At 44.1% G+C, this 26,617-nt stretch overlaps 1 protein-coding gene across 2 annotated transcripts in view; it reads right to left on the reverse strand.

The window, feature by feature from the left end:
* The window catches only part of LOC145360418 (uncharacterized protein C7orf57-like), a 101,800-nt gene that overhangs the window by 67,224 nt on the left and 7,959 nt on the right, over nt 1-26,617 (reverse strand). For both annotated transcript variants that reach the window (XM_080215622.1, XM_080215630.1), the window contains exon 3: nt 8,550-8,744. In XM_080215622.1, the coding sequence (XP_080071748.1) occupies nt 8,550-8,744 (195 nt within the window). The remainder of the gene's footprint in view (nt 1-8,549; nt 8,745-26,617) is intronic.

Consider the following 26,617-nt stretch of genomic DNA (forward strand, 5'->3'; position numbering starts at 1 on the left):
TATTACCTATTAGAGTGACAGGTTCAACTAACGGTGATTACATCTTTGGGTAGTGCAGGCCAATAAAACTGTCTTTAGAACTTGTACTGGGTTTTTTTATTCCATGGTGTCTCCTTAATGAAATTTCATGAGCTATCCTCAGAATCTTTTTCCTATACTCAGAAGGTAAAACAATTTTGTATATTTCTGCCCATTTGTCCTTTGCACTAACATGTGGTGATCGTCATTTTTTTCTTAATACGTTCTTCTGTCCATAGTAATACTCGGGAATGCATTGAGCTTCCGATGCAGAGTACATGATCTGAGAATTACTTTAATTTTGAGTCACTCTGTTGTAATTCAATCAACCTCTTTGAATTGAACCACATCGGACTCGTTCTCTGAGAGCCCAGTTTTGATTCTAAATGCTGGGTGGACTTGAATCTGGGAGCGTTTTAAATGTGACTTTTAGACCCCTTCTCCGGCGCCCCCATACGCACTCTGCCTGAAAAAAAAATCAGTGATTCTGAACCGCGCTACACAAGCCTATGGGCAGGACTTATCGTGCCTGAAACACGAATTTGGAAGGCTCCAATTGGAGCCTTCAACAGCGCATGTGCAGTAAAAAAAAAGAAAAACTCTCCGCTGCCATATCGCTCCCAGATTGGATAATGCCATCCCTTGGCTCCCACAGACATTGCCCCAACCTCACAATATAATTGCTCCCCTTGTCCCCCAACCACCCCATTCGCCAGACTGATCGCAGTCCCCTGCCCCCCTTCCCCCCCCCGCCAATCATAGGCAGAGTGGCAGCAAACCCCCTTTCTCCACCCCCACTCCCCACCAATCGCGCACAGAGTGGCAGCAGAGCCCCCTGCACCACTCCCAGAGAGCCATCAGACCTGCCTCCCTTCTGCACTCCCCCCCCCACCCCCCACCACCACCGCCACCATCACCGCCGATCTGAGTCAGAGAGCTGCCAGAAGCTCTGAACTTACCTCCTCAGAAGCTGGAGTGCCTGAATCTGACCTTCGCGGACCATGTCTGTTTTGTGCCGAATCTGGACGTATAAACGCGGTGGTAAAGTGGTAGTGCTGATAAGTTTGGGTGTCAAGTCCATTAAGTCAATTTAAATGCATGCAAATGCATTTAAATTGACCTTATGCCTGTTTCGGGCGCGGTCCAGCTGGCAGCCATTTTTGGTGATTGGTAAAAGGGGAACGGGCGTGGAGGCATGTGTGGATCACACTACTCGTCTCACACCCAACTTTACCAAGTTTTCAAGCCCAAAAATGGGCGCAATGTGATAGTAAAATCAGGCCCTGAGTCTGTCTCATTCCCATTTAGCTGGCTAAAGATGGCATCAAATAACCTGATCTCACTGGTCTCATCCTGGGCTTGTAACTCCTTCCTCTTTTGTCTTAGCTTATGAGCCTGTGATCACGTCAATACGCAAATTGGAAAAACCCCAGGAAAGTCAGTTTGCAATTTCTCTGTGACTGGATCCTCTATCAGCTGTTTAGCTACAGTAGGCAACACTATCATATGTGATCCTGCTATGTCATTGAGTAGAATGAATTGAATGCCTGCAACAGGCCAAGTTTCTACATGTCAGCCACTACTGCCCCCCGTCTTCAAGCTACTCTTCAACCTTGTTTTTACTAAGGGATTTTCTTTCATTTCCACATGGATGCTGCTGAAAGGAACATTTTCCTTCAAAGCAAATCACTGCGGAAGCTGGAATCTGAAACAAAAACAGAAAATACTGGAAAATCTCAGCAGGCCTGACAAAAGGTCTCCAGATTCAAAACATTAGCTCTATTTTCTCTCTAAAGATGCTGTTAGATCTTTTCCTTCAATATCCTTTCTGGTCAACAACGTATCTCACAATATCTTTAACACCTTGTCCATTCTATCCTGTCCACATAGGAATACTTTACCATTGCACACAAAGGGTACAATCGTCTCCAAAAAATTCTAACTGTCATAAAAGTCTGAAAATGAGAGTGTTCCATACCATTTTTTGGGCAGGTTTGGCACTGAAATCTTCCCACACTCACTTTTTCTGACAGGGTGATTGATTCACACCAGGAGAGAAGGCAGAACCTTAGTTCACTAGTGAAGCCACTTCATGCTGCTAGGGGTGCCATTGTGCAAGGCGTCCTGATCTCTCAGAGAACTGGAAACCTCCTCCCAAATCCTCCATGCCTCCTCCCACACTATTATTGGTGGCATACTTTCCCCCATACCAACACAGGTCACCAGCATCGGTGCATCAATACTCTCTTGAGGAGTCCCCTGGCAAACCTCTACGTACCTCCCCAGATGCTCCCTCCCTTTAGGTGCTGCCCTTGCAGAGCATCCCACTTGCATAGCCCACCCCAAGCACAGCCCTCCTCTGCGCATAGCCCCCATCCTTGAAGACCCTCCCTTTGCAGAGATCCTCTTCCTCGTATAAGCCCCCTGTCATGTATACCACACCCTCACCCCCACCTCCTGTCATAGCCCAACCCCCACTCAGGCCCCACATCTATTTAGGTCACACGTACCTGGCACTGTCCTGGCATACTTGTGGAGCCCAACTGAGCACTTATAGGTGCTCGGTGGCAGTGCCTGGCTTGCAGGCACAACAGACACTGTCCGGCCATGCTTCTAACCACACAGGAGTTTCAATAGTCTCCCATCCCCCAGGGTTTCATGGCACCTGTTCTCCGCTGGTTCAGACCAGTAGTGATTCTTGCCGGCAAGGGAAGATTCCAGAGGCCAGAAGATGCCATGCAGGACACAGTAAAGGGATTGAAAGATATTCAATCCATACAAATATCACTATCAAAATACAGCTGGGAGGATTGCTTGTGGGACCAAACCAGTTCATACCTGATGTGAACCGGATTTTTGGCCCCTCACACAATCTTACTGGCTCGCCATCGACCAACTGGCACAGTGAGCAGTAAAATCACGACCAAAATCTTTAAGCACATCCGCCACCTGCTAGCCCCTCAACAAGCTGTGCACACATTTCTTTCCGTAGTTGTCAACTCTTTCTCTTGGTGTACCAATATGATTGGCTTTTTGTGTTCTCCAGTGTCAAAGTTCACTTTTTTCTGTTTAAGGTTAATAATCCCAACTGTCCAACCATTTAATCTCCAGCATAATGACTTTGTGAGTCCCAGTTTATTACGGTGAAAGCATCTAACCCTTTACATAGCTCTCACCTTCTGAAAGATTGGTTTATTTTCGGGTGAAGTCACCTTCAAGTTTCCGACCACTCCTTCTCTTGCTGACCTGTCCTCTCTCTCACTTTCCCAGTTTCTTGCTTTCTCTAATTTAAAAGTGAGTCTAAAGAAAGTTTTTGGGGTCTATGAACCAACTCATAGTTGTTCTCAAGCTCGGTGGCTTGTCTGGAAGTTTTAACTTACTGTTCCTCAGCATGAGTTCTAATCATTCCAGGCAATGAACCTTTAAATTCCCTCAACAAAATTATCTTCTATTTTTATTGCTCACACCTGCCTATCAAAATGAGTTTATTTAACCCTTTCGAATTCCATGAAAGTCTGTCCAGCCTGTTTTCTTACAGCTCGAAACGTTAATCTGTGAGCCTCCTGTACTAGCTCTCAAGCTCTCTTCATTTTCTCATAATCCCCAGATCTTTCTTTTGACAGGGATGCACAGACTTCACTAGCCTTATTTATCTACATGTTTAGTTTGTACGAGGAGGGTCCAAATGTCTTATGGCCACTTCATTTGTTTAGCTATTTTCTCAAAAGCACAAAAAATGTCTCGATATCCCTTTCATCAAATTTTGGGAGAGCTTGTCTGAACGTCTCCCCTATATTTTCCCATCTAGAACCACCTTATTCAACAGTCTGCTCTAACCCTTCTGTTTCTGCTGTCTGTTTATGAAGCTGGAAGTCTCTCTCTCTCTTTGTCCCTTTCTTTCCTTATGGCTTCTTACATTTCCCTTTTAAACTTCTTTCTTTCATTCCCGTTGGAAAGCTTTCTCCTGTTCCCTTTCCTCTCTTTCCCTCTTTTTTTTGCATCTCTAACTTCTTAATATCTGTGTCTCTTTGTATTTGAAGCCTAGCTAATTAAAGCTCCTCACTTCTCAAACCAGTGGGTCTGGCTAACCCCTCTCATATATTTAAGTGCATTGCTATGCTTTCAATGATCTCAACCTTCTTATCCCCTGGAGCTGACTGCTTCCAATGTATCTGCCAATTCCATCAATTTAGTTTTAGGCACATTTTTCAAACTTGTTAAAGTTATATTGTCTACTTCCAGGTAAGATCCAGTTAGATCAAGAACCACTATTTCGGACAGCTTTCTTTCTTTAAACAACATGTTCTCACTTAGTTCCACATGGTCCTCACTCTCGTTATATTTAAAATGTCAAAATTCTCCAAGGAATTAAGTTTTTTAGGATCCCGGACTTAAGTCCCAAATTTTCTGTCACAAGTCATGCTGATGTTATCTGAGAAAGCGTCCCAACTTGAAACATAGTTCGTTGCGTGAATAGTTCTGTTTTTGGAATGGTGTGAGGACCCATGTGAAACCCCAGTGAAAATAACCAGTCCAGTCATCCCTTAACAATTATTAAAAACTTATTTTTAAAATTAAAGCCAAATACACAAGAACAGGACTACAACACTCTAAGACAATTAAGTATATGAATTATGAAACACACACACTGTTTAAGTAGAAATTATCCCTGGTTCCAAAATATATACATGATCCCTAAACTCTTTAAGACTTCCTCCTTCCCCAACCAACATCCAAATGAAATAAATCTAAAAGTCAAATTCAGCATATAGTTGCCACACATTACAACTAAGGATTAAGTTTGGGAAAACATCTTTTCCTGGTCCAGTGAAAAAATGTAAACAGCCTTTACGAAGTTTTGGCTGTGAATTGTGGACTGACCTCTCAGCTATTAGATGTAAACTGGCCTGCCGGCTTCTTAGGTGCCTAGTATAATATAACTTTTCCTCTTTGATTCTTCATTCTGTGTATTTATCTGTCTGCACATCTCAAATTCCTGGACTCTAGAAATGAGCATGTGTATGCCTCCACTGATTTCTATGTCATCTAGGTAAGTTGTTTCCTAGTATTGGGGAATTTATACCTGGTTCTGGCTAGATGCCTGCTAATCTTGTTACTGGAAAATCACATCCTTTGAATGCTTTTTGAAAGCTGGCTACTTCTATTGTTAGACAGAGTTCTATCTGTTGTGGGACAGTTAAAATCCCAGCATGCCTTGTTAAATTCTGTTATTGCTGTTATTGACAGATCCATGACAGCTATCAAAAGGTGCTGCCAAGAGAGCTGTCAAAGGGAGCTGTCAAGCTGTCAAGGCATTAAAAATCCCTTTAAATATTTTTTAAATGAAAATGACTATAATGTGAAGCAAATCAGTACTTACTATTTCACTCTGTTGACATAAACCTGAGGGCAATCATTGCAGCATTAATGCTCCATAATTGATTTCACAACCCTTCCTTATTACAGTAGGGTGCCTGCCAATTCACATTTTATTGACAGCTCTAAATCATTGTAAACTCTTCGAAATGAGACCACAGTTTCCAATGCTTGTTTTTTTAAGAGATTAAAGTAAGTTAAATGTTGTGAATGGGTTTTTATTAATGGTAATGATTTTTTTTAAATAATGAATTAATCAACAGGCATTTAAGAACTTTATTTAATCTCAGTATGGATCCTCAGGTCTGTCTATGGTGGATACAGGATGAGCTGGCATGGTAGGTGTAAGGGCAAAGATTGATGGGTGAGGGGCATAGATTAGCATGAGTTGGCACTAAATTGGCATTGGGCTATAAGGAGATTTGGGGTGGGTGGAAGGGCATAAGGCAAAGAAATGTTGGGCAATTGTTGGAGTTGCTTAGATTGGCAGTGAAAATATGAGGTACCATGGGAGTGGGTGCAGAGGCAGTGGTTGGCCTAGGAATTATAAAGAGAGAACTGTGTTCCAGAATCACTCAGCCACATGTCATCTTGATAAGCTGGAATCTTTTATGGCCAACGTTGGAATCAAAAGGTCTGAAAACAGTATTGTGAAACCAGTCTCTTAATTAGTTTGAGAAGTGCAGTCAATAACCACAGGGAGGACTTGCCTTTTGTTGACTTCCCAAAGATATGTTCCGAAAGGTCATTTGCATTTTAATAGGTTCATCAAGTCTTGTCTAGATATGGAGATTAACTCAGAGTCTTTATAGTTCCATGTGCATTGGACTCCATTTGAACGCCATTTTGTTTAGTGTCCATTTTAGGTCTATACTTCATCATTTCATATTTATTTCATATTTAGCTCATATATTCATATGGCATGAGCATAACAACAGTTTACCAGTACACTCTTTTATAAATATTCTTTAAGACTTATGAATCCCAATGCATTCATGTTGTACATCAGTTATTCCTGCACTCTGGACACACCAGTCAATGATGTGTGATGGGAATGCCCTGATGCTTGCGTGTAGGAGGGCAGGGAGTAGGGAAATGACCTGATGCTTGCAAAGTTGGGAATGGTCATCCCAATGTTTGTGGTGGTCCTCTATGTCTGGGGGAGGGGGGTTTATTTTATCATTCTGATCCGGGTGCTCTTTAGAGATGGTCCTCCAACATTTTTGGAGCCATGCCAGCTTTATTAAGCTGCACCCAGCCAGAGTGATAAGGCAAAGCATACTCCCATGCAGATTCTCTGCACACTGGTGCCAGAAAATCTGGAGTGAGCACTCAGCTTTGCACCTAGGGATACACACCAATTCTCAGTTTGAACCTGACACTCTGCTAGACTTTGGAAAATTCCACCCTGTGATTTGCAGGGCCTTCTGTAATGAACCCTAGATAACTAGTATTGTGACAGCTGGAGATGTACCAGTTTATTAAATTTGCTTATTATCAGCATCTCCTTGTCTCACAAGACAAATTTAAGTTTGCAAAACAGGAAGTTAACCACTTATTCCTTTTGACGAAACCACAGCTGTCAATGAGGCTTAGAATCTTTGTAAACATTGTGTTTAGGATCAATAGAGGTACTTGAGGGAAATTCAAGCATGAAGGGAAATGAAAATGAGAACAGCTGACTGGGCATGAGCAGAAATCCATTAAGGTGTCAATGCAGAACTATTTTAAAGCACTATATGCTAAATTGACAGAGACCAAAGGCTTCTAATAGCCTAGGGCGGGTTTCAAATGTTTCAGCTTGCTAGGGAGCCTCAGAGACACTGTATCTTAGTTGAGTGAATACATTGGGGCTGAGTGCACAGCTGTGCAGAATGGAACCCTCACCCTCCCCACCAACACCACCAGGTGAAATTGACATCTGCTCTATGTTAGTGCACTTCAAAGTGGTCTGCTCACACCCGCAGCTTCTGACAGGAGAAAGATAATTCTCTGCACAATGGAGTACTGCAGTGATTTAAAAGCCTGACAGATGACTAGGTGGCATGGAGATTAAAGTGACCTGGCCACTTCAACATTTTCACAGTTGACAGGCAGGAATACAGATATTGATCACACAGCTACCTGAAATTATCCTGCCAGGGTGATCTTCAGGTCTGACAGAACTAGAAGGGCAGTCCTGCCACGAGTTCCCCATCCCAAGGGAGAGTGGCAAGGTCAATCTCTTGCCCCCAGCCCGAGCCCACTCAACTTCCAGGAACCTTGAGTGTTCCTTCTCTGCAGCCTGGCAGCAGCAGAGGGGCAAATGACCTCAGGGACCAAGGCACTAGGTCAAGGTGTCAGTGCCAGGGTGCCAGGAGCAGTACACCATTGTGATTGCCACGGCTCATAGAGTGAATGGGGCACCTGAGTTGGGGTCTGATGGGGGAGAAGGCCTGAATGGGGTTTCTGATGAGGAGAGGAGGCCTGTGGGGTTCTGAGGGTGGGGAACAGGCCTGAGTAGGGTGTCTGAGGATGGAGGAAGCCATGTAGAGGGTCTGAGAAGAAGGGGGACATGGAGGGTCTGAAGGGTCCTGATAATGGGGGATCTGAGGAGTTAAGAGGTGTGTGTTGGGTGGTCTGAGAATGGGGAGGGCTTGAGGGAGGGGTCAGGTTGCGTCATCCTCATGACTGCTTGTTGTGGGATGGGTAATCCATGATTTGAGTCATGGATGGGAAGATGCCCCTCTTTTCCAAGGGATTGGTGGGTCCTTCACGCTGTGCCCTGACTTAGCAACACCAAAGCCCAACAGATGCCGTTCCCACTGGGGGCAAGGGTGCATGGCGGGACAGATGAATGGACAGTCAAATCTGTTAATTGTATCACAATTAGCAGGTATACATAATTATGGGGTTGCCACCCATTATGGGCGGGAATCCAATTGAGGCCAATGGATGGATCAGATGAATCCCAATTGCTTTGACGCCTGTTGGGAATCCTGATTCTGCAGGGCATCAGAATTCCTGTGGGCTGTCTCATGAGGCTGGAGAACTCAGCCCAAACACCCTTCAAATTTTAATTAGGAATCACCATAACGTTCTAACAAAGTGGTCATTAAAAAGAAAATACAGTAGAACTCTTATCTGTAGTTACCTTAGAATGCATATCTTCTTACCTGCCCTGCCTCCTTGTTTGGCTAATTTTACATAGTCTGAGTCTGAGTCCTTAATCCATAATCTACGGCTCTCAAAGGTGACCTCCTTGTGAGGCTCTGCAAGTTTACTCAAGCCTGGGATCTGTGAAGTTGGAGGAAGCTGTACTTGACTCTTGTCTGTTTTGGTTGGTTTCTGGGGAATGTGGTAGAACCAATCTGCAAAAAGTAAAGAATGTTAGAACATTGTCACACAGTGTTGTCAGAATTCTTTTCCAGTTGGCTCCAAATTTGAAATAAATTGAAAATCATTTTCTCAAAATGTTATCTTAAAAATTGTTCTGTTTTGGTGATGATTTGCAACAAATAATCTTACTATTCTGTCAGCTGTGGTTCAGTTGGTAGCAAACTCACCTCTTGAGTTAGTTCAAGCCACACTCCAGGCTGAGCACAAAATCTAGATTGGGAATTTGACAGGATGGATGGGGAAAGGATGTTTCCATTTGTAGGACAGTCTAAACTAGGGGACACAGTTTTAAAAAAGGCGTCTGTTTCCCATTTAAGATGGAGGTGAGAATATTTTTTTCTCTCAGAGGTGGTGAATCTTTAGAACTCTACCCCAGAGAGTGGCAGGACAGGATATTGAATATTTTTATGGTAGAGATAGATTCTTAACTAACAAGGGAATCTAGTCAGTTCAGCCATGATCTTACTGAATGGCAGCTTCAGCATGAGGGACCAAACTGCCTACTCCAGCTCCTAAATTACATGTTCATTTGACACTCCAGTGCAGTACTGAATGAGTGCTGCACCATTAGTCTTTCAGATGAGATGCATGCAAACAATCCCATGGCAGTATTAAGAAGAACAACAGAGAGTTCTCCCGGTATACTGGCCAATGGTTATCCCTGAACCATCATCACTTAAACAGATTTTCTGATCATTATCATCATTATTGTTTTGGTATCTTGTGGTGCACAAATTGGTTGCCAGATTACCTACATCATAACAGTGACTTTATTGGCTGTAAAGCTCTTTGGAATAACTTGACCTCAATTGTATAGATGGAAGCTTTTTTTCCCTTTTCATAATTACATTAAAATCCATTGTGGAAAATTGTTCATTTTACCTGGTATCACTGGAAGCTTCATTAAAGACAAGAATTCAAATCTCAGTAAGATGACTTTTGATTAATTATTTTCCTGCTTATTATAAAGCTGCAAATAGCTCACTCAATTGGATTCTGGAATTTTATTCTTATAATCCTGAAAATGTGCAATATAAAAGCCAAATAACAAGATAAATACATTTTTCTTTAAACCCTGGCTACATTAGCTATTAAATTTTCTTCAAAAACTTTAAAAAACAAAGCTATTGAATAATTAAATATATCTTTTAGATATATCTTTTAGATGGACAGAAGAGGGGAACAATTTAATATCTGAAAAGGCAGTGTACAAAGCTTAGGGCATGAATTTCCCATTTGTTTCCCACTGGCATTAGCAGTACCTGTCAGGTAGGATGTAAAAGCATGCACTGCACAAATGACTGTAAGAAGTCTGACAACATCAGGTTTAAGTCTGGCCAGCCCAGCTTCACAAAAATCAGGTGCCCTTTTTAAACATAGCAGAAAAGAGAAAGTGAAACCTTCTGCCTGGTGTATAATTGATCCAACCTGTCAATCAGAATAAGAATGTTTATAAACATTGCAGTTGGGAAGAAAACCAAGTATTTGAGATGCATTCAACTGTGAAGGGGAAAACAAACAAACAAAGCTCCTGCCTGGTATGTTACTGATCCAATCTGTCAATCAAAGGCTAGTTAAAGGCAAAATTGAATGAACACAAAGCTTTTTGAGACACTTGAGCTTTCCAGGAAGGTTTGGAGACCTACAAAAAAGGCAGTCTTTACCATATGGGGCTGAATGAGCAGGTCTGATGGAAGGAGAACTTTCTTGAGGCTTACTGAATTACATCAGCAATGAACAGTCTGATTTGCTCTGGAGATGTCAATCAGAACAGTCGGCTGCACCTACTGTTCATTAGGCAACTAAAAGGAATCTCCCAGTGAAGCAGATATCTCCTGTCAGTCAGAGACTCGAAAGGGGTCTTCGCACACCTGGAGAAAGAGAAAGGGCAATCTCTTCTGCAGAGCGGAGTGCTGCTGAGATTTTGAAGGCTGCCAGGCGTCCAAGGGGCATGGATATTAAAATGACCAGGCCACTTCAAAGATTTCACAGTATACAGACAAGAATGAAGATTTTGAACTGAAAGCTGCCTGAGATCTCCATTCTAAAAGTGATTGTCACCTTTACCAGGGCTGGAAAGGGCAGTCCCACTATGAGACCCCCATCCCAGAAAAGAGTCCCAAGATCAACCCCTTCCCCCCAAGTCTGACCCCACCCAAATCCCAGGTCCTTTGGGAGGCCCTCCCTCTGCAGCCTGGCAGGACCACAGGAGCACATGAGTACAATATCTATCTCTTTTCTCCATTGCCCTCCACCCCCAGAGTCCAAGGCACTCAATCACATTTGTCAGGACCTTATCAAATCCCCCCTGCTGGACCAGCTTCAATCAGGTAAATTACATTTTTTAGCATATCAATTAGGATCCTGTCTGTTCTATGTAGGAATTTGATTGGGCCAGCCAGTAAAATGGCAATGGGTTTAATGCCCAATGCAATCCCATTTTAGCCCTGATGCCCAATTCAATGGACCTGTGGCAATCCTCCCTCCGGCTAGCGGGAGCAAAGAATTGTCCTCCCTACACTTAACTTTCAATAGCCCAAAATTGTAGGACATTGCTGTGCAAATAAATTATATTATAATGAGACAGATTATCTGCAAACCCACCATCATAGTACAAACAAGCATTAACATTTCTAACAGGTGTTCAACTAGATTTTTGCCAACTATTCACAGTCAATGAAGCAAATCAATATACTCAGACAAACTTCAAAGCTGTCCTAACAATTCCAATACTAAACTGCATTTCCTCCAAATTCTGGCTAAAACATCATAATTTGAAGTAAGCATATTAACAAAATCTCTCATCCTAGTTGAACACAATTACACCTTTACACATTTTCCTCACTATAGGAATATTTTCTCTTTGCGTGCCATTGAAAGAACATATAGCAATAAAAATAGTGCCACAAAACTCTTTGTTAGAGTTTTCACAATATGAACTATGATACCACTAATATTGAATAATCTAGCAACCTACAGTCAGGTCTCACTGATCCACATGTGGAAAGATGCATGAGCTTATAAATCAATCAGTGCTTCATATTTTAACTAAAAACTCAATGTAAAAGAACCTTAATCTCAAGAACCTTTGCTTACCAATATACATAGGCTTTCAGGCCAACAATGCTTCAATTTTAAAATTCTCATCTTTCATTTCAAATCCCTACACATTCTCACCCTCCCTTTCTCCATAATCATTATGTTAAATATGCTATACAAATGCAAGTTGTTATTGAACTTGAATACTACCTCTCTACAAGTGAATGTCTTAAGTGAAGGAAGGAAAGCATGGAATGAGAAAAGAGCATGTGGTCAGTTAATCCATTCACAGATCATGTAAACTATTGTGATCTGTAGCCAATCCAGTTAATTTCTTTAAGTAGGCAAACAACTACAAGTGAAATTTCTAAGGTAAAACTCTTGCGAAAAATGTTGTTACCTTGAAATTAAACAAACAAAACTCCAAGAGGTTAATTCAACTTAAATGTAATAGTGCACCCTACTGTGCAGCTCAGTTGCTTCTAGGCATTAATTATCGTGAACTGTACATTATTCTTTCTATTGAGGTTAATATTTAGATTTTCTGTCCTGTTTACATTTGTTTAACTAAGTGTTGATATAGTTTTTTTTTATTCCTTCACGGGATGTGTGGGCGTGGCTGGTTAGGCCAGCACTCATCTAATTGCCCTTGAGAAGGTGGTGGTGAGCCACCTTCTTGACCCGCTGCAGTCCATATGATGAAGGTACACCTGTTAGGAAGGGGGTTACAGGATTTTGATTCAGTGACTGTAAAGGAATGTCGATATAGTTCCAAGTCATGACGATATGTGGCTCGGAGGGGAACCGTTGCAAGTGATGGTGTTCCCATGCATTTGCTGCCCTGTTCTTCTAAATGATAGAGGTCACAGGTTTGGAAGGTGTTGAAGAAGGAGAAAAGAAAGTGTTGAAGAAGGAGGCCTGGTGAAATGCTGCACCTATACCATACACACTGCTGCCTCTGTGCATGGGTGGTGGAGGGGTTGAATGCTGAAGAAGGTAAATCGGGTGCCAATCAAGTAGGTTGTTTTGTCCTGGATAGTGTTGAGCTTCTTCAGTTTTGATGGAGCTGCACTCATCCAGGCAAGTGAAAAGTGTTCTATCATATTCCTGACTTGTGGCTTGTAGATGATGGACAGGCGTTGGGGTGTCAATAGGTGAATTACTCTCCACAGAACTCCCTGCTTCTGATCTGCTCTTGTAACCACAGTATTTATAACACTAGTCCAGTTCAGTTTCTTGACAATGGTAATCCCTAGGATGTTGACAGTGGGAGATTCAGTGATGATAACGCCATTGAAAATCAAGGGAAAGTCAGATTCTCTCTTCTTGCCTGGCATTTGAGTGACAGAATTGTAACTTGCCACTTACCAGCCCAAATCTGAATGTCCTCCAGATCTTGCTGCATCTGGACATGGACTACATCAGTTTCTAAAAGTCATGAATAGTGTTGAACATTGCATCAGGGAAGGTCATTGATGAAGCAACTGAAGATAGCTGGGCCTGAGACACTACCCTGAGGAACTCCTGCAGTGATGACCTGGCACTGAGATGATCAGTCTCCACTAACTACAACTATCTTCTTTTGTTCTAAGTATGATTCTAACCCATGGAGAGTCTTCTCCATGATTCTCAATGATTCTCAGTTTGCTTAGTTTCCTTGATGCCACACTTGGTTAAGTGCTGCCTTGATGTCTAGGGTGTCACACTCACCGCAACTCATGTGTTTTTAAGTTTTAGCTCATGAACAATTGAACAAAACATTTTGACTACGTTCCTTGACCACACATACAATCAGATCATCCTACAGTAGTCAAACTAGATTTTTATTAAAATGCTGTATGATCTGATAACTTCTAGGAAGTATTCTAATCCGAAGTGATTTGTTATAATTTAACGGTGTAAAGATCAAAACGATGAATTGCTGGTTGTTCATTTGAGGTCTGTGATGTTTGAAAGTCATTTGCAGCTTGATGCGATTCTGTTTTTAATAATCTGTGCAGGGATGCAAATGGCCCAAAGTCAACCATACAGCAATATAAGTGTTTTGAAAATCAACACTTTTCTCATTAGAGTGAAATTGAAGCATTTGTGTTTTGTTTAATTCATTTTATCACACTGGTGTATTCATTCATAATCTCTACAAGGAGAATTATCATGTACAGGTATGATTGAGGAGCAGTATTAGTCAAAATTTTAATCTCCTGAATATGCCTTTCTCTGCTGCCTATAAATCAAAGTCTTAGAACAGCATTTTCCAAACAGAGACAGATCAATCCAAGAATTAGGAAACAAAGGTAATGTGCAGAAAACTGGCTTGAGTGGAATGTAATGTCAGAGATACATAATTCTAAAGTGGCAACATGTTTTCAATGTAGCACCATGCAGCCTGCACTAACCAATTACACTTATGTCAAATGTTATCTTATTATGCCTCTGATGGGGGGATCAAATTTACATGTAAAATGAATCAACAGCGCATTTAGCATTTGTCTGGATTTTAATCTGGGGTCTGTTCCAAGGTAGGGAAACCCAGGAGAATGGGTTTTCTGTTTTTTTGGTTGGGTTTCCATCCACAGCAACAAGGCAGACTGCAATCTTGTCGGGTACAGAAGCCTATAGCAGAACATCCCAGGGTTGAGAGCAGGTAGGTCTGAGGTTCTTTACCAGACCCATGGCATTAGTTGTCAGGTGCCTGGAGAGAAGGGAATGTTCCACTCATTCCTGTCTCTCCAGGCACCTCACAACTTCCATCTGAATAACCAAAGTACATACTCACTCTTTTCCTATCGCTCTCTCACACACATGCCTCACAGCCACCCATAAGAACATAAGAACATAAAAAATAGGAGCAGGAGTAGGCCATCTGGCCCTTCGAGCCTGCCCCGCCATTCAATAAGATCATGGCTGATCTGTTGTGGCTCAGTTCCACTTTCCGGCCCTCTCCCCATAACCCTTAATCCCCTCTCTTATCAAAAACCCATCAACCCGCTTCTTGAAAATATTTAGCGAGGCAGCCTCCACCACTTCAACGGGTAGAGAATTCCAGAGATTCACCACCCTTTGAGTGAAGAAGTTCCTCCTCAACTCCGTTCTAAAACGCCCCCCCCTTTATCTTGAGGCTGTGCCCCCTAGTCCTACTGTCTTTTTTGAGTGGGAAGAGTCTCTCCACCTCTATCCTATCCATCCCATTCATCATCTTATACGTCTCAATGAGATCTCCCCTCATTCTTCTAAACTCCAACGAGTACAAGCCTAGTTCATTCAGCCTCTCCTCATAGCTCAACCCCCTCAACTCCGGTATCAGCCTAGTAAACCTCCTCTGCACTCCCTCCAAGGCCAAAATATCTTTGCGCAGGTGCAGCGCCCAAAACTGCACACAGTACTCCAGCTGCGGCCTCACCAATGCCCTATACAGCTGCAGCAAGACCTCCCTACTTTTATATTCAATCCCCTTCGCTATGAAGGCCAGCATCCCATTTGCCTTCCTGACCACCTGCTGCACCTGCAAGCTGGGTTTTTGCGACTCATGCACAAGGACCCCGAGGTCCCTCTGCACCGTCGCCTGCTGCAGTTTTTCGCCACGTAAGTAATAGTCCTTCCTACCATTCTTCCTACCAAAGTGGACCACCTCACACTGGCCAACATTAAATTCCATTTGCCATTTCCTGGCCCATTCGCCCAGCCTATCTAGATCCTTCTGCAGACTCTCCACACCCTCCGCACAATTTGCCGTTCCCCCAATCTTGGTGTCATCAGCAAATTTCGACACCCTACACTCGGTTCCCTCCTCCAGATCATCTATATAAATGGTAAAAAGCTGAGGCCCCAGCACCGACCCCTGGGGCACTCCACTAGTCACCATCCGCCAATCCGAATAGCACCTGTTGACCCCCACTCTCTGCCTCCTATTTGACAACCAATCCTCTATCCACGCTAACACCCTACCCCCAACTCCAAGTCCCCTGACCTTCTGCAATAACCTCTTATGAGGTACTTTGTCAAACGCCTTCTGAAAATCCAGAAAGACCACATCCACTGGCTCTCCTCTATCCACCGCCCTAGACACATCCTCATAGAACTCCAGTAAATTTGTCAGACACGACTTCCCTTTAATGAAACCGTGCTGCGTCTGCTCTATCAAGCAATTCCCTTCAAGATGCCTCGCAATTTCCCCTCCACAAATGTTGGCCTTTCCTCCATTACTACTCATAATTTTCTGCATTCTGTCTTTGCAGGATAAGAGAATATATAATCTCACGGAGGGACAGAGACCTGGAGAGGTGATAAGATATCTTGACAGCTACTGATGATAGATACCCACTGGGAAGGAGGTCTTGTTCCAGCTGCAGAAATCTGGGCTTCCAGACGCACTGATGCTCACATAGAGAGTTCTGGTGGTGTTGGGGATCTCTCCTCCCAGGAGTTGGAGCTCTATGTCAGTCCCCTCTGCACTGTGGAACAGCATGTGGCTGAGGAGAAGGTAGCTGTTGTTAAGACCATAAGACGTAGGAGCAAAATTAGGCCACTTGACCCATTGAGTCTGCTCCAGCATTCAATCATGGCTGATATTTTTCTCATCCCCATTCTCCTGCCTTTTCCCCATAACCCCTGACCCCCCTATTAATCAAGAACCTATCTATCTCTGTCTTAAAGACACTTAATGCCCTGGTCTCCACAGTCTTTTGTGGCAAAGAGTTCCACAGATTCACCACTTTCTGGTTGAATAAATTCCTTCTTATCTCTGTTTAAAGGATTATCCCTTCAGCCTGAGGTTGTGCCCTGTGGTTCTAGTTTTTCCTACTAGTGGAAACATCCTCTTCATGTCCACTCTATTCAGGCCTCGGAGTATCCTGTACGTTTCAATAAGATCCCCCTTCATCCTTCTAAACTCCAAGACCATTCCTCATATGACAAGCTCTTCATTCCAGGAGTCATTCTTACAAACCTCCTCTAGACCCTCTCCAAGGCCAGCACATCCTTCCTTAAAATTGCTCACAGTGCTCCAAATGGGGTCTGACCAGAGCCTTACGCAGCCTCAGAAGAATACCCTTGCTTTTGTATTCTAGCCCTCTCAACATGAATGCTAACACTGCATTTGCCTTACTAACTGCCAACTGAACCTGCACGTTAACCTTAAGAGAATCTTGAACAATGACTCCCAAATCCCTTTGTGTTTCTGATTTCCTAAGCATTTTCCCATTTAGAAAATAGTCTATGCCTCCATTCCTTCTTCCAAAGTGCACAACCTCACACTTTTCCACATTGTATTCTATCTGCCACTTCTTTGCCCACTCTCCTAACCTGTCCAAGTTCTTCTGCAGCTCCCCTGCTTCCTCAATACTACTTGGCCCTCTACATATCTTTGTATCATCTGCAAACTTAGCAACAGTACCTTCAATTCCTTCCTCCAAATCATTAATGTATAGTATGGATAGTTGTGGTCCCAACACTAACCCCTGAGGCACGTCACTAGTCATCGTTGCCATCCTGAAAAAGACGCCTTTATCCCCACTTTCTGCCTTCTGCCAGTTGCTGCTGCTCTTTATGCTGTTGTTGGAGCCATTGCTGTTGCTCCTCTTGCTCTTAATCAGAACTGCAATTTAGAGTTGTACAAGCTGTTCGCATTCCGTGATGAAGGCTGGCAACAGGAAAGTTTAACAGAAAGTGTGTGAAATGCAAGACAGATGAAATAACAGGTAAAATTGCAAGAAGTCAGCAATCATCCATCAAACACTGAACACAGTGAGTAGCAGCCTCTCATTTGGTATGACTTAACTTCTTCAGTTTTACTAATTAAAGGGTTCTAGCCTGTAAATTTCAAGAAGCTTTCACCACATTGGTAAACTAGGCGAATTCCAACATAAGAACAAAGAACAACCCAGCACGGGAAACAGGCCCTTCGGCCCAACAAGCCCGCGCCGCCGCATCACCCTACACCTATTCTACCCTGCGTATCTACAAATAGAACCCCTGACTTAGCCAGATTCAGGGGAGAATAGTGTCAATTTGGTAAAACCAATCAGCCTAAGAGCACATCTTTGGGGTGTGGGAGGAAACCGGAGCGCCCGGAGGAAACCCACGCATCCACAGGGAGAATGCACAAACTCCCACAGACACAGGCCCAAATCCATGTATCTGCACAGCTAGCAGTGCTAGTCACCGAGCTGTTGCGGCGCCCGTCTACCGGTCCAGGATCAAGCACACACACCGACACGAAGTACTAGGCCACTCCCGGAACCTCCAAGAGCAGCCCACGCAGGACCCACCGTGTGCATGCCCCTCGTTTGACAACGAGGTGGACCTCCACCTGCGGAATAAAAAGACAAAAACGTTAATCACAAGCCTGCCTTTCCGGTGTCTCCCGAGGTTCTAACCCTTATTTAATAACCCCTACCATAACCCTCCATCCTCGTTTCACTCATGTGCCTATCTAACTGAACCTTAAACGAGTCCAACGTTCCCGCCTCCACCACCCTACTCGGTAGCGCGTTCCATACCCCCACAACTCTCTGCGTAAAAAACCTTCCTCTCATATCCAAATTATACCTCTCCCCCCTCACCCTTAAATCATGTCCTCTTGTATTTGTAACCAATCTAGGGAGCAGTCTCTCACTATTGACTCTGTCTATTCCCTTCAGTATCTTATATGCCTCTATCATGTCCCCCCTCAATCTCCGTCTTTCCAAGGAGAACAGTCCCAGTTTCTCCAACCTTTCCTCGTAACCCAGCCCCTCCATGCCAGGCAACATCCTGGTAAACCTCTTCTGCACCCTTTCCAGAGACTCCACGTCCTTCCGGTAGTAAGGTGACCAGAACTGGACGCAGTACTCCAAATGCGGTCTAACCAACGTTCTATACAACTGAAGCATTAGACGGCAGCTTTTAAACTGTATACCCCTTCCTATAAAGGCTAGCATTCCATAAGCCTTCCTGACAACATTCTCCACTTGTGTTGCAACCTTCATGGATTTGTGAACCTGCAATCCCAGGTCCCTCTGTGTTTCTATACTCCTAATTTGTCTACCCTTAATCACATAGCTCCTCTCTACATTATTCCTTCCAAAATGCATCACCTCGCATTTGTCAGGATTAAATTCCATCTGCCACCTATCTGCCCAATGCACCAACCTATCTATATCCTGTTGTATCACCTCACAATCCACTTCGGTACCCGCCAACCCTGCCATCTTGGTGTCATCAGCAAACTTGCTGATCACACCACCTACGCTCGCTTCCAAGTCATTTATGTAGACTACAAAGAGGAGAGGTCCCAGTATTGAGCCCTGCGGCACACCACTGGTCACTGGCCTCCAGCCGGACAAAGTCCCCTCCACAACTACCCTCTGTCTCCTATTACCTAGCCAGTTCTCAATCCACCTAGCTACCTGACCTCGTATCCCATGCGCCTTGACCTTTTCTACCAGCCTACCATGAGGGACTTTGTCAAACGCCTTACTGAAATCCATATAGATGACATCAACGGCTCTCCCATCATCAACCGTTTTTGTCACCTCCTCAAAGAATTCCACCAGATTCGTAAGGCAAGACCTCCCTCTAACAAAGCCATGTTGCGAATCCCCAATCAGACCGCAACGCTCCAAATGCTCATACATCCTACCCCTAAGTACTTTTTCCATTAATTTCCCTACCACCGATGTCAAACTCACCGGCCTATAATTTCCAGGGTTATCCCTACTACCTTTTTTGAACAGTGGTACCACATTTGCTACCCTCCAGTCTTCTGGGACCTCACCTGTGTCCAAAGAAGAGACAAAGATTTGCGCCAGAGGCCCAGCAATTTCATCTTTCACCTCCCTAAGCAGCCTGGGACAAATACCATCAGGCCCCGGAGCTTTATCCATCCTTACGCTACCTAAAAGCCCTAGCACTTCCTCCCTCGTAATAGATATTTCTTGCAGCTGATCCTCAGCTCCCTCTAACAGACCGCACGATTCCGAACCCCTCTCCTTCGTGAATACCGACGCAAAGTATTCATTCAGGAGCTCCCCCATTCCCTCCGACTCAATACATATCTCCCCACTTTTGTCCCTAAGAGGACCAATTTTCCCTCTAACTACTCTCTTGCTCCTAATATAGGAATAAAATGCCTTCGGATTTTCCTTAATCCTACCAGCCAAAGCCATTTCATGCCCTCTCTTCGCCCTTCTAATTCCCCTTTTTAGCTCCCTCCTACTCTCTCTATATTCCTCCAGCGCACTCTCCGTACCCAGTCGTTTTGACCTAACATACGCCTCCCTCTTCTTCCTGACCAGGTCTTCAATACCCCCTGTCAACCATGGCTCTCTAATCCTACCTTTCCCATCCTTCCGCTTAACCGGAACATACCTCCCCTGCAACCATTTCATTTTGCCCTTAAAAGCCTCCCACTTGCCAACCGTGGACTTGCCAGCTAACAGTCCCTCCCAATCAGTGTCCTGCAGCTCCCTCCTAATCCTGCCATAGCTCGCCTTTCCCCAGTTCAGCACACTCCCGTTCGGCCGGCACTCGTCCCTTTCCATTTTTATCCTAAAGTAGATGGACTTGTGGTCACTATTAGCCACATGTTCGCCTACCTCTACCTCTCCCACCTGCCCCGGCTCATTACCCAACACTAAATCCAGTATAGCCCCTCCCCTAGTCGGACTAGTTACATACTGCTCTAGAGACCCTTCCAAAACACATTTCACAAACTCCTCTCCCTCCGTACCCCCAGCTCTAGGCCCCCTCCAATTCACTCCAGGAAGGTTAAAGTCTCCCACTACAACCACCCTATTCTTCCTGCACCTATCCAAAATGCCCCTGCAAATGCCTTCCTCCACTGACCTCGGGCTGTTGGGTGGCCTATAATACACCCCTAGCAACGTAATCTCTCCCTTTTTATTCCTCAACTCCATCCACAGTGACTCAATCCCTATCTCTTCTATATTGTCCTCCCTCTGCACTACTGTGATGTTTTCCTTGACTAACAGTGCCACCCCTCCACCTCTCTTCAACCCTCCTCTGTCACACCTAAAACACTTGTACCCAGGAACATTCAGCTGCCAGTCCTGCCCATCCCTTAACCATGTCTCTGTTACAGCCACCACATCTAACTGCCTCACAAACATCAAGGCCCTAAGCTCATCCGTTTTCCCTGCCACACTCCTAGCATTGAAACAGACACAGTTCAACCCACAAGTGTCCCTCGGAACCTCCTTCTCCCTGATACGTTTCCTTTCACCCGACTCTCTCCCAGCCACCTCCCCACCCCCCCTCCATATTAGTTTAAATCCTTCATAAACACCCCAGCTAACCTCCCAGCTAAGACATTAGTTCCCCTCCCGTTCAAATTCTCCCCACCCCTCCTGTATAATTGCCCTTCTCTCCTAAACACCTCCCAGTGATCCACAAAAGTAAAGCCCTCTACCCTACACCAATCCCTCAACCATGCATTCAGCTGCATGATCTCGTCATTCTTTGCCCTGCTGGTACTGGGCAATAACCCAGAGAGTGCCACCCTGGAGGTCCTACTCTTTAGTTTGGCCCCCAACTCCCTAAATTGCCTACATCTCAGGAAATAAATCCACTCACTGCCTCAAATCCTCGGCTGAAACAGAATTTAATTGTTTATTTGAATTTTTAAATACTGGGATTTCCTACTCACCTCCAAACTGGCCAGGGTGAAAACTGGAAGAGGTGGTATGATGTTGGGATCCTGACATGGTCTCAGGAAGCTCAGGTTTTCACACGTCATGCATGCACTAAACCTGTCTCCCCCACTGACTTTCTCTCTTCACAGATGCTGTCTGACCTGCTGAGTATTTTCAATATTTTCTCTTTTTATTTAAAATTAAATGTTGATTAAACTAGCAAATTGATGGTTGAAAAGCAATAAGATCACAGTGATGAATTTGGGCAACTTTGCAGAAAATGCATGTGTTGAAGGTGTAAAATATATTTTAGAATGATTTAAGCACATTCACAGCCCAGGAAGTTTGAATTTTTGACATTTTTCAATATTTGAAAGTGTGAGAATGATATTTCTTTATCAGTTATTCTGAGCTGTTGCCTTCCAATTCCATAGCAACTCCTAAAGATTATTCTGCTTTGACAGACTTTGCACAATTAAGATGTTTTAAATGATTCTAAACAGGCTGAATAGTAGTAAATCTGGCAGTAACAACCTGTTACCATTTTCTCACCTGTTTTACCAATGTACTTCTGATCATTCAGAAAAATATAAATCCATGTCTCTATTTAAAATGAAACTAATCATATTGGAATTTCATTACAAAATCTTCTGTTCAAATTACATTTGTATTATTGGATAAGGTTGTATGCTATAGCATCCTGGCATTCTAAATTTCTATATTTCATATTCTGATGTCTATCAGTAAATATTAACCCAACTACTAGACAATAGTGAAAACACCCAGTAAAAAACATGGTCACTGAATAAGAATCAACTACTGCAGCTTGCCTTGCAAAATTAACTCACGCCCAATAAATTAGAAACTTATTTTGAAGTTGTCACTTTAAACTCTTCATAACCTATGCATGCCAACTTGAAATTTCCATTTACCTATCCCCCAGGAAGCAACGCAATTAGAAATTACTATAAAATCTCTGGCTTCCTTTAACCATTAAATAAAGTTCTCACCCATTTTACTGTGATGGTACCATGTACCCATTGTAACATTCCACAATTTCCACCCACTGACTAGAAATAGTTTATATTTAACCTGAAAAAGCAAATAAATATCTTGTGGGTGAATTTCTTCAGGATTTCTCTCTTCCATCACCATAGTGACGGTAGAAATTCCATTTACGCCTGTAATCAGGGTTTTTATCAAATTTCTGCTGAGGTTATGATGGTGGAACAGGGAAAGATAGAAAATTCTCAGTTTTTGCATATTATTGCATCTTGATAAGAATTTCAAAGCATTCAATATGCAATTAATTACTTTGCATTAGTATTTGTGTATGTAAACACATTTAAATTGTACACTGCAAGGCTTCCCTCTATGCCATCTCTCCTCTTTCCCACTTCTTCCATCAAAGCTCCTGTGCAGCATCTGAAAACCTTGAAGCCCTTGTGGTATCATTCCTTATCCTTTCACATATCCGATTCTCTTCGACAACCACTCCCACCCAGCACCTGCTAGCTATAATGCATCTCCCATAACTTTAAGCAGTGTAGACTACTATTAGTGATGCTAACCATTCAACGTATTGCCCCCTACTAAATGCCTCATTGATTAATCATACCTGTAGGGCAGAAATCTGGATTTTAATAAAAGTAATTTATTTCTTGACATTGGGCAGGATTCTTCAGCCTCATGAGGTGGCCTGCAGGAATCCCGATACTCCATAAATTGGGACGTTGGGTAAAAATCAGGATTCCCGACAACTGTCAAGGCAATCAGGATTTGCCCAATCTACGCCAGCAACTTCAATCTGGGTTCCTGCCCAGAGCAGCAGTAACCCAATAATTATTCAAAATCCCTTGTTTCAATGTCATTAGCAGGCCAGTCAGCCCATGCAGCGTCCTCCTGCCATGCATCCCGCCTCTTTGCCAGAAGGCATGCAGGCGTCATTTGGTGTTGCTTTTCAAAAGCAGGGACCTGGCAGATATCTGAGGGCAAACAAGGATATAAGTGAACATTTAAAAACTGCTGGGGGAGTTCTGCATTTCAACTGAGGCAAGTGGGGGGAAGGAGGGGTTGAGTTAAAGGGGAGTGATGTTTCGAGGCTGTTGCAGGGGGAAGTCCCCCATCCCTGTAATGGAGAAGCCTTGGCAGACCACATTCATTCAGTTTCTGAGGTTTGGCAGGTACCCCATCTATGTTAGTTTCAATAGTAGTTAAAATGGTACACCTCTCTGTATCCTCTTTCAGCTCACAGTTATAAGCTCGATATAAACCTATATACATCAAGACTATCTGCACCCCTGTAAACTTGTACCAATTCTGTACTCACAGTCTGATCTAATCTTAGCCTCAAAGAAACCCTGAACTCAGAGCAGCTCTCCCTTAACTGATCCTATGCACAGTAAGTTCGGTGACCCAAGGTCTCCCTTGAAAACCTACATTAGCGTAGACACTTGGAGCAACTCATGGAACTCCCCTCATGACAGTCCAATATCAGATGAGAGAGGGAATTCGGAAAAGTTACTGCACATGGAATCAAATGTCCCAATGGCAGGTGAACAATGTGCTGCCAAGTAGCCCATATTACGTAAAAAGCCACATCGCTGAGACAGTCAGGGGATGCCTCATGAAGGATGTGGCTCTCTACCCCTGCCTAGCAGCTGCTCCTTCTAGTCTCCTCCATATCCCACTAGCTATCATTAACTCTTTCAGAACCTTGCTGAATCTCAACCAAGCTTTCTAAAAGAACTCACATTTGGGATACTGCAGCTCAGCTTCCATTATAGATTCAAATCTCTTGCCAAAGAAATCCTTCAATCTGTGGCATGATTGCAGCCTCTTCATGAGGAGATGCTTGGCTGCAAAGAATAAACACCCAGTCCACACATTCACCTGCCACAGCCATACAAGAGTTCACAAGGGTACCTCATCAAGGACTACCCCAAAACCACCCAACCCCGGCCCCACAGATCCCTCAGGAGACACTGGGAAAGGGACACAGTAATGCTCATGAAACCAAGCATCGAGCCCTCATGCTTGTCATATGAGAGGGAGAGATTACGAGAACTGAGACATTACAAGCCAAGGGGTGGCCCATCAACACCCTGATGGCTGAGAGCTGTAATGTTTTCTGTAATTCCTGGAAGGGGTCAGGGTTGTTGAAGGAATAAAGTACTACTAATTTCCATGTCGTGCAACTGATCACCGCATCTAGGCAGTCACTGAAACTGCTTCAGATAAGGTTCAGTGATGCTCACCCAGGAGGTTTCAGCAGGCAACCTTTCTCACCTGTGAGACCAAGATGTGTCCTCTTTCCTTCATCCTATCATTCATCCTCTTGGCATCGTCCCTCATTGTTGAGGAGACTGCAATTCCCCAGGGGAAGACCAAGTCAAGGGTCAAGGTTAAAGGTAGTTACAGGCAGGGCCATGGGGCAACCAAATGTCCAGCACTTTCAGGCATTGTGATGGGATAAATGATAAGTACATGAGGCTATGAAACAAGATGAGGGGACATGGGGCATCAGCCTCACCATGCAAGCTCGCTGGTGGAGACAGCAGCTACTGTAAAGAATTGCTGCCTGGGGGGGAATGCTCAGGTTGGTCAGCCTCCAACCACTGCACCAGACAGGACAAGGGAAAACACTGCCGTAAAAAGATAGATAACATTGCTGACTGTCTCTCTTTATTGCTCTCTCTCTCTCTCCCTTTTCCATGCCCTCACAGGTAGAAGGTGAATTTTGATTTGGAATTTTGATTTGAATTTTTGATTTTCAAAATTTTGATTTGGAATTTTGATTTTGATTATTATTATTGTTGACTGGCACTAAGGCATGTAGAAAATGGCAACAGCCCCTAGGCCAGCCCAGGAATGATCCAGCATCACAGGAGCCAGCCACGGAAGATCACAGGATTGCCACTGAGGCTCAGGTGCTGGCCGACCATTAGGCCAAGGAGGCGGAAATAAGACATTGGGACTGTAGACCCTAAATCTATAAAAGATCCTGTAGATCCTGGTCTTTGAGGAGCTGCTGGAGAACATGTACTGCAGAAAACTACACCTTCAAAAAGAGATAGTGTGACACCTATGCCAGGTTATTGATCACCTGGCACCAAGAGGAGACACTCCCCTCCCAGTGGCTGCCCTGAACATTTTCACCACTGAATATTTCCAGAGCTCGAGCGAGGGCCTGTGCAGGATGCCTCACTGCATCCACCAGGTCGCAGATGCCCTGAATGCTTGGGAAGTGGAATACATTTCATTCAATTTGCACCAAGCCAACCGGATGCCCTGGCTGCAGGATTCAGTACCATTGCCAGGATGCCCCAGGTCTAGTGGGCAATCAATGGCACACATGTCACCCTTAAAGCACCAAATCATAACAGAAGGCCCTTAATTAACACTTCCACTCCCTAAACATACAGCTGGTGTTTGACCACCAGTTGAATATCATGCACGACTGTGCACACTATCTTGGGAACATGCATGATGGCAACATCCTGGGAACTTGGTGTTTTTGAGTTTCAGCCTCAACTCAGGGACTGGCTGGTGGACGACAAGGATTATCCACTGAGGTTGTGGCTAATGACACCTGTGTGAAGGCCCTAGACCAAGGCAGAAACCTGTTACAATGAGGACCAGTCTGCCAGCAGGAGCATCATCAAGCAGGGCATGCCTTCTAAATATGCAGTTCTGTATTTGGACCGCTCTGGCAGGGCTCTTCAATATAATCCCCAGAAGGCCTCAAAGATCGTTGTGCACTATACCATCTTGCCCAGCAGTGGGGCAACAGAGTGATGGATGAGGAGGTGGAGGGACAGGCGATCTCCGACGAGGAGGACGAGGATGAGAACCTGGAAATGGCAGAGGAGGACCCAGAGGATGGTGGACATGCATTGGCCAGGGAGTTACAGGGCCACAGAAGCGGGGAGGCACTCACAGTTTCCAGATTCACCACCTAGGGCAATCATGTCCTGCTGCTAAATCTTTCCCTCACAATCCTCGCACCCCACCAGCCCCTTACCCAAAAAACCTTCCTTGCTTCAGGATATTTTCCCAACTCTGATCTTTCCTCTCCCCTCCAAACCCTTGTCTTCCCCCATTTCTCCCTACCCTGGCCTTCCTCTATTCCTCCCAAACCTCTCCCCTGTCCCAAGATGTATGCTCCCCCTTCCCCA

Source organism: Carcharhinus amblyrhynchos, chromosome 2 (genome assembly GCF_965287045.1).
Source record: "Carcharhinus amblyrhynchos chromosome 2, sCarAmb.v2.hapA, whole genome shotgun sequence".
In the NCBI taxonomy this organism is placed as follows: domain Eukaryota; kingdom Metazoa; phylum Chordata; class Chondrichthyes; order Carcharhiniformes; family Carcharhinidae; genus Carcharhinus; species Carcharhinus amblyrhynchos.